Genomic DNA, 9,620 nt, shown 5'->3' on the forward strand with positions numbered 1-9,620 from the left:
TTTTTACTCTCCTCTTTCACTTTCAACAAGAGGCTCTTTAGTTCTTTGCTTTCTGCCATAAGGGTGGTGTCATCTATGTATCTGAGGTTATTGCTATTTCTCCCGGCAATCTTGATTCTAGCTTGTGCTTCATCCAGCCCAGCGTTTCGCATGATGTACTCTGCATATAAGTTAAATAAGCAGGGTGACAGTATACAGCTTTGACTTTCTCCTTTCCCAATTTGGAATCAATCTGTTATTCCATGTCCCGTTCAAACTGTTGCTTCTTGACCTGAATACACATTTCTCAAAATTCAGGTAAAGTGTTCTGGTATTCCCATCTCTTGAAAGATTTTCCAAAGTTTGTTGTGATCTACATAGTCAAAGGCTTTGGCATAATCAATAAAACAGAAGTAGATGTTTTTCTGGAACTCTCTTGCTTTTTCAATGACCCAGTGAATGTTGGAAATTCGATCTCTAGTTTCAATGCCTTTTCTAAATCCAGCTTGAACATATGGAAGTTCATGATTCATGTACTGTTGAAGCCTAGCTTGGAAAATGTTTTGTTTTGTTTTGTTTTTTAATTTATTTTTATTGAAGGATAGTAGTTTTACAGAATTTTGCTCTTTTCTGTCAAACCTCAACATGAATCAGCCATAGGCATACATATATTCCCTCCTTTTTGAAACTCTCTCCCATCTCCCTCTCCATCCCACCCCTGTAAATTGATACAGCCACTATGGAAGATGGTATGGATGTAGCTTAGAGAATTTTGAGCATTACTTTGCTAGTGTGTAAGATCAGTGCAATTGTGGGGTAGTTTGAGCATTCTGTGGCATTGCCTTTCTTTGAGATTGAAATGAAAATTGGTCTTTTCCAGTCCTGTGGCCACTGCTGAGTTTTCCAAATTTGCTGGCATATTGAGTGCAGCACTTTCACAGCATCATCTCCCAGGATTTGAAATAGCTCAACTGGAATTCCATCACCTCCACTAGCTTTGTTCCTAGTGATGTTTACTAAGGCCCACTTGACTTCATACTCCAGGATGTCTGGGTCTAGGTGAGTGATCACACCATCATGGTTATCTGGGTCATGAAGATCTTTTTTGCATAGTTCTGTGTATTCTTGCCACCTCTTCTTAATATGCTTAAAATGCTTCTATTAGATCCATACCATTTCTTTCCTTTACTGAGCCCATCTTTTCATGAAGTGTTCTCTTGGTATCTCTAATTTTCTTGATGAGATCTCTAGTCTTTCCTATTCTATTGTTTTCCTCTATTTCTTTGCATTGGTCAATGAGGAAGTCTTTCTTATCTCTCCTTGCTACTCTTTGGACCTTTGCATTCAAAAGAGTATATCTTTCTTTTTCTCTTTTGCCTTTTGCGTCTCTTCTTTTCTCAGCTATTTGTAAGGCCTCCTCAGACAGCCATTTTGCCTTTTTCCATTTCTTTTCCTTGGAGATGGTCTTTCTCCCTGTCTCCTGTACAACATCATGAACCTCTGTCCATAGTTCTTCAAGCACTCTGTCTATCAGATCTAATCCCTTGAATCTATTTCTCACTTCCACTCTACAATGATAAGGGATTTGATTTAGGTCATACCTGAATGGTCTAGTAGGTTTCCCTATGTTCTTGATTTTTAAATCTGAATTTTTTGATAAGGAGAAGAGTGGAGAAATAACTCCAGAAAGAATGAAGAGACAGAGCCAAAGTGAAAATAATGCCCAGTTGTGGATGTGACTGGTAATGGAAGTAAAGTCTAATGCTATAAAGAGCAATAATGCATAGGAACCTGGAATGTTAGGTCCATGAATCAAGGCAAATTGGAAATGGTCAAACAGGAGATGGCAAGAGTGAACATCGACATTTTAGGAGTCAGTGAACTAAGATGGACTGCAATGGGTGAATTTAACTCAGATGACCATTATATCTACTACTGTGGGCAGGAATCCCTCAGAAGAAATGGAGTAGCCATCATAGTCAACAATAGAGTCCAAAATGCAGTACTTGGATGCAATCTCAAAAATGACAGAATGATCTCTGTTCGTTTCCAAGGCAAACCATTCAATATCATGGCAATCCAAGTCTATGCCCCAACGAGTAACGACGAAGAAGCTGGAGTTGAACGGTTCTATGAAGATCTATGAGACCTTCTAGAACGAATACCCAAAAAAGGTGTTCTTTTCATCATAGCGGATTGGAATGCAAAAGTAGGAAGTCAGACCCCTCGAGTAACAGGCAAGTTTGGCCTTGGAGTACAAAATGAAGCAGGGCAAAGGCTAATAGAGTTTTGCCAAGAGAATGCACTGCTCATAGCAAACACCCTCTCCAATGACACAAGAGAAGACTCTACACGTGGACATCCCCAGAAATCAGATTGATTATATTCTTTGCAGCCAAAGATGGAGAAGCTCTATACACTCAACAAAAACAAGATCAGGAGCTGACTGTGGCTCAGATCATGAACTCCTTGAACGTTACAGGCAGGATTCAAAAATGTCACATCCTTTACATGTACTATTAATTTTGCATTTTTATCACATCGCATTGAAATTAGTTATTTTTACATCCTGTCCCCTACTAGAGAGTGAAATTCCTAGGGAAGTTGTTGCTGTTTAGTCACTCAGTCATGTCCAACTCTTTGTGACTGCACACCGGGCTTCATGAGAGTCTCCATGAGATTCTCCAGGCAAGAATACTGGAGTGAATTGCCATTTCCTTCTCCAGGGAATCTTCCCAACCCAGGGATCGAAGCCGGGTCTCCTGCACTGGCAGGTGGATTCTTCTCCACTGAGGCCCCGGGGAAGCCCCATTGTGATTACTCATTGTCTCTCATCACTTAGCCCGTGAGTAAGCGTCCACTAAATGCTGGCTAAATGGAAGAATATGTGAATACCTGTTGGGCCTGCTGATTGAAGACTTATTCTAAGCTCATTTCTTGGTTCAGAATAGAACAGGACATTGTCACAGTCTTTTAGCCAGGTCTTGCTTCAAGATTTTTTTTTCTTCTCATTTTATTTTTATTTTCAAGAGTTTTGTTAAAGTATAGCTCACATGTCATAAATCCATCCATTTTAAGTGTGCGATAATTTTAGTAGACTGAAATCATCCCCACAATCCACTTTTAGAACACTTCCATCACTCAAGAAAAGCTCCCTTATGCACACTGGTGGCTCACTTGCATTCCCACTGTAATTTTGGATGGTGTGCTGCAGTCTCTAAGCGTCAGTCCTTCGTCTATTATTTGGGATGATATGTGTCCTTGATCCCCCACAGAGAGACACAAGAGTCACAGCTGGGAGAACAAAGGAGAGTAACACATGCTTATGGAGTTCAGGGTTTTGTATTTTTCCCCCAAGTACCTGTGGTGACAGAGACAGCACCAGGGAAAACCTGAAACACCAGGCGCTGCTACAGACTGTGTACGGAGTCTTTAATTCTGCAGTTTTAGAGTGGAGCACATGCATTCTTCTTAATGGTTGCCTCTACCATTGTTTTCCATGACAATCAAGTCCCTTAGGCTCATTCTGGCTCCTAAGTTTATCAGTACCAATACTCATCCTTACAACAGCCATGCCTATTTCAAATAAAGAATTTGTCTTCCTTCCAAGGATAAAGCTATTCACCTGCAATCTCATCAGGGTGTGGCTCCATCAGTAACTCACTTTCTGCTATTTACTTTCCACAGCTACCCGTCAAGTCTTGCTTCTCTCTGTTTATGAATATATCCACATCACAGACTTCCTTTTTTACCTTTATCCATTCATTCTGGGTGGGACAGTCCTCTCTCCCAATGGTGAGATCAGACAGAATGATCTAAATAAGAGAGCACCTTTATTACTGCAGTCACAAGGCATGCACGTTCATGGAATGAGCCTTCGTGTTCCTGCTTTGCATGGTCTGGAGGCTTTTCTTCACTCAACTATGTATCAGAGGTTATTTTCATCAACTCCAAATATAAATCTCTCCGGTGAATTTACAAGAGATAGTCAGAAGATGCTCTTGGCAACTTTTGAATGGCTAAAAGGAATCTGAACGTCCTGTCTAAGCACAGTAGAGCAGCCAGCGGGTAGATAGTAAGCAAGACTTTAGGGGCTTGTTTTTCTAGCTCCACTCTACCCTTCTCAGGCACTTCTCTGCCCTTGATTCTTTTCAACTTAATTTAAAATAAATACAAGGGAAGCTAGAAGAACACAGAACAGTGCAATTTTAAAAAAGCACAAAATCCTGGCACCCAGAAGCAGCTGCTAATAATACCACTGACTCTCTAGGGGAGCTCAAAAATGATCTCCCATTATCCATTCCCTAAAGCTCTGTGGCAACTCTGCACCTCATTCACCAAGGAGAGGAGCTGGTCAGCGCTGCTGAGCTGGACCAAGTGCTTGTGAAGGCTCTCTCTGGGGAGTGCATGCCCAAGGTGCTAGGCTAAGCATAGAGTGTAAGGGTCTGAAACTCATACATTTCATTTATTGAAATATAGTTGGTTTACAATGTTGTGTTAATTACTGCTGTACAGCAAAGCGATTCTGTTATACATGCTATGCTATGCTATGCTAAGCCGCTTCAGTCGTGTCTGACTCTGTGCGACCCCATAGACGGCAGCCCACCAGGCTCTGCCATCCCTGGGATTCTCCAGGCAAGAACACTGGAGTGGGTTGCCATTTCCTTCTCCAATGCATGAAAGAGAAAAGTGAAAGTGAAGTCGCTCAGTCGTGTCTGACTTTTAGCGACCCCATGGACTGCAGCCTACCAGGCTCCTCTGTCCATGGGATTTTCCAGGCAAGAGTACTCGAGTGGGGTGCCATTGCCTTCTCCATCTGTTATACATACGTATACATTTTTGAATATTCATTATGGTTTCTCATAGGATTTTGAATTTAGTTCTCTATTCTAAAGTGAGCTTCCCAGGTGATGCTAGTGGTAGAGAACCCACCTGCCAATGCAGGTAGACCTGAGATGTGGGTTCCATCTCTGGATCGAGAAGATCTCCTGGAGGAGGGCACAACAACCCACTCCAGTATTTTTGCCTGGAGTATCCTATGGGTGGAGGAGCCTGGCAGGCTGCAGTCCATAGTGTTACAGACAGTCAGACACAGCTGAAGCGGCTTAGCACGCACGTCTTGTGACCCCATGGACTGCAGCACTCCAGGCCTCCCTGTCCTTCACCATCTCATGGAGCTTGCTCAAACTCATGTCCATTGAGTCGGTGATGCCATCCAACCATCTCATCCTATGTCGTCCCCTTCTCCTCCTGCCTTCAATCTTTTCCAGCATCAGGGTCTTTGCCAATGAGTCAGTTCTTCACATCAGGTGGCCAGAGTATTGGAGCTTCAACTTCAGCCTCAGTCCTTCCAATGGATATTCAGGACTGATCTCCTTTAGGATGGACTGGTTGGATCTCCTTGAAGTCCAGGGGACTCTCAAGAGTCTTCTCCAACACCACAGTTCAGAAACATCAATTCTTTGGCTCTCAGTCTTCTTTATGGTCCGACTCTCACATCCATACATGACTACTGGAAAAACCATAGCTTTGACTAGATGGACCTTTGTTGGCAAAGTAATGTCTCTTCTTTTTAATATTATGTGTAGGTTGGTCATAGCTTTTCTTCCAAGGAGTAGTCTTTAAATTCCATGGCTATAGTCACTGTCTGCAGTGATTTTGGAGTCCAAGAAAATAAAGTCTGTCACTATTTCCATTGCTTACCCATCTCTTTGCCATGAAGTGATGGGACAGGATGCCATGATCTTCATTTTTTGAATGTTGGGTTTTAAGCCAGCTTTTTCACTATCCTTTTTCACTTTCACCAAGAGGCTCTTTAGTTCTGTTTCATAGGCTCATCTGTGTCATATTTTAGATTCCACATATAAATGATACCATAGGGCATTATTTCTGACTTACTTTGCTTAGTATGATAATCTCTGGTTGCATGCATATTTCTGCAAGTGGCATTGTTCTGTCATTTTTATGGCAGAGTACTATTCCATGGTGTATCTGCACCAGGTCTTCTTCATCTGGTCATCTGTTGATGGGCATTAGGTTGTTTCCATGTCGTGGCTATTGTGTATAGGGCTGCTATGCACATAGGAGTCCATGTATCTCTTTTAATTATAATTTTGTCTGGATATATGATCAGGAGGGGGATTTCTGGATCATGTGGTAATTCTATTTTTAGTTTTCTGAGGAAATTCCATACTCTTTCCACAGTGGCTGCACAAACTTACATTCCCATCAACAATACAGTAGGGGGTCCTTTGTATCCACATCCTTCTCAGCATTTGTTATTTGTAGACTTTTTAATGATGGCCATTCTGACTGGTGGTACCTCACTGTAGTTTCAATTTGCCTTTCTCTCCGTTTTCAGTAAAGAATCCACCTGCAATGCAGGAGACCCGGTTCAATCCTTGGATCAGGAAGATCCCCTGGAGAAGAAAGTACTGGAACTTCAGCTTCAGCAGCAGTCCTTCCAGTGGATATTCAGTATGGATTTCCTTTAAGCAATCCTGATTTGATGTGCTTGCAGTCCACCAAGGGACTCTCAAGAGTCTTCTTTAGCACCACAGTTCAAAAGCATCAGTTCTTCAGTGTTGAGCTTTCTTTAAGCTCCAACTCTCAAATCAGTACATGATTACTGGAAAAACCATAGCTTTGACTATACAGACCTTTGTTGGCAAAATGATGTCTCTGCTTTTTAATATACTGTCTAGGTTTGTCATAGCTTTCCTTCCAAGGAGCAAGCATTTTTTACTTTCCCCTAGTACAAATTTACAAAAACTATCCTGGTTTCTAAGATCATCAAGACAAAAATGTTCATCTCATGTAGTTATAAAAACAGGGACAGAGTACTGCTTAGGAGTTCATCTGATTATTCAGCCTCTGTTGTGACTGATTAATCTCAGAACCTTTATCATTCTTGAGAAATTCCTACAGAGGGATTCTATCTCCCAAACACCTATGTCTTTCAGGTAATTTAAAGGTCAGAATAAAAGGTAGCCAGGTATTCTGTGTAAATAGGCTCCTCTTATTTAAGGACCTTATCACTCTTTCATGAAGATCATGTTTTTTGTAATTGAAGCAATTTGAAATTTTACATAATGAAACTTCTGTACCGGCTGTGACATTGATTTTAAGCAGGTATATTGGAGATCATAATTATATTGGAGATCATAATTATAAGTGTTAAGGATCCAACAGGGCAAAATATGTGGCATTTCAGGAGTTACTTTTCTTTCTCAACTCCAGTCTAGTCTCAACTCCAGTCCAGTCTTGGTCACTAGGCTAAAGCTGAGGAAGATCCGAATGGGATACTAATAGATGTTAGTGCTGGAAAAGACATTAGATCAAACCTATGTCTACCATCCTATATATCTAACTTGCCTTGACAAAACTGTATCCAATAACTGTAACTCAGGAATATGGAGTTTTCTAGGACTCAGGAATATGGAGGCCTGGAAGCAGAAACTTCAAAGCTGTAGTGCCTACAGGTGTCCAACACTTGCTTTTAGTTCTTACCACATGAATACTCCTGGGGATTTTGAATTTTCCCTTCTGAACATAAAAGGGAAAATGAACAGAATGCCTTTTACCAAGAATAGTCTCCTGAATTATATTTTTTATTTCTGGCATAAAGATTATGAAAATCAGAATCCTACCAGAAGATAAACAAGAGTGCTTTCTGTCCCAGCCTCCATATTTGAGTATTTCTCTGTACCCTGTAGCAATTCCCACTAAGATTACAAGGGAAATAGACAAATCTAGACTTTTTCATGTACCAGAGTACATGTACCAGACTTTTCTCATGTATCAGCTTCTTATAGCTAATTTTACCAACCACTTTCCACTTGTTAATTACTGGAAAAACAACTTCCTAGTGGAGACTTGGTCTACTCAAAAAGCAAAAAACAACAAAAAAAGTAACATAAAGACATTGTTGGAGGTGCCAAAATCAAGCACTAGACCATCTCACCAGCAAAAGGCCATTTTCTGATTCCCTTTTCCAGTTACACAGTGAAGAAGGAAGAACAGAGATAACTGTATAGCAATAACAGATTTAAAAATTGTCTAAATGTCTCTAACAAGCCAACTGACAAACCAAATCTTAAATATTACAGACATGTTGAGCATTCTTGTTGCAACAAATTTATTTTTGTGTGAAGTTAACAAATCGTTGATCTCTTGTTTATTTTTGCTTTGAACAAGTCCATAAGTGAAGTAATGAATTCATGATTTCCAGAGGTGAAAGAATAGGTTAAATGAGAGAACTAACAGAATGAGTTAGGAAATTCTTTTTTAAAAGAGCTCAGCACTAATAGTAATTCCTGTCCTGCCTAAAGTGAGATGCTATGGAGAGGCTTGCTGGTCTCCTGGCAACCTTGATCTACTTGGCCCACTCCACCATTGGTCCTTGAGGTAGTACATGCTAAAGGATGGAACATTGAATGGAAGAGTCACATCATCACAACTAGCTACAAAAATGCTTGTGAATTTCTTAACCTATTGATATATTGGGTCATCACTGATGAAGCACGGAGATAATGAACTTCCAGATACTTCTCATGTGTTGTCCTGTCCTTGCACCAGCCATGGGTTTATATCAGAAGATGAGAGTAATTATAACTCACTCTGCAGTTAGAAGAGTTGTGGATCAATGTTTTAGTTGACATTTCTCCTACAGCATACAGCTGAAATACATTCCATAGTCAGTAACACCAGGAAAAGAGTTTCTTCTTCCATATGCTTAGGGCATCTTTGATTTCTTTGTTCCGCAAGCTATAGATCAATGGATTTAGCATGGGGATTATAACAGTGTACAAGACAGATGCCAGCTTGCTTTGGCTCGAGGAACCGCCAGAATTAGGATACATATAAACAAAGATACCCGAGCCAAAGAAGAGGGTCACTGCTGTCAGGTGAGAAGCACAAGTGTTGAAGGCTTTGGACCGGCCTTCAGCTGAAGTGATCTTCACAATGGTGGCAACAATGTAACCATAGGATATCATGATAACCAAGACAGACATGAGCCCAAAGATGACTGTGAGCACAGATGTCATGACTTGAAAGAACAAGGTGTCCGAGCAGGATAGGGTTAGCAGTTGGGGCAGGTCGCAGAAGAAATGGTTGATGATGTTTGGCCCACAGAAGTGGAGCTGAAGTAAGGCACACAACTGAATGAACGAGCCAAGGAATCCAGTTACACAAGATCCTGCCACCATCTGCACGCAGAGAGAGGGGCACATGGTGGCTGTATAGAGCAGAGGACTGCAAATGGCGACATAGCGATCATAAGCCATGGCCGCCAGCAGACTGCACTCAGTCAGGCCCAGGCTAGAGAACAAGAAGTACTGCATGATGCACCCCGTAAAGGAGATGAGTTTATGCTTCCTGAAGAAGTCTGAGAGCATTCTAGGAGCTATGGTGGAAATATAGCAAGTGTCCAGCAAGGACAGGTTACTGAGGAAGAAGTACATAGTCGTGTGCAAACGGGAGTCCATCCTGATGAGGGCGATGAGTCCCAGGTTCCAAGACACTGTCACCAGGTAGATCCCTAGGAATATTGAAAAGAGGACAGCGGTGAGCTGTGGAAACTCAGAGAACCCCAAGAGGATAAACTCTGTGATTGTTGTACTGTTCCTTCCTCCAGCCAT

The 9,620-nt window shown here is 41.4% G+C and overlaps 1 protein-coding gene across 1 annotated transcript; it reads right to left on the bottom strand.

Annotated features, from left to right (window-relative positions):
* Positions 1-8,675: 8,675 nt before the first annotated feature.
* On the bottom strand, positions 8,676-9,620 carry LOC147358856 (olfactory receptor 5AN6-like). Its single transcript, XM_086342158.1, has one exon. It carries the CDS (start codon positions 9,618-9,620, stop codon positions 8,676-8,678), a length of 945 nt encoding a protein of 314 aa, XP_086198284.1.

This window comes from Bos grunniens, chromosome 15, assembly GCF_055505025.1.
Source record: "Bos grunniens cultivar Pamir isolate PY7600 chromosome 15, Bosgru_T2T1.0, whole genome shotgun sequence".
Taxonomy (NCBI): domain Eukaryota; kingdom Metazoa; phylum Chordata; class Mammalia; order Artiodactyla; family Bovidae; genus Bos; species Bos grunniens.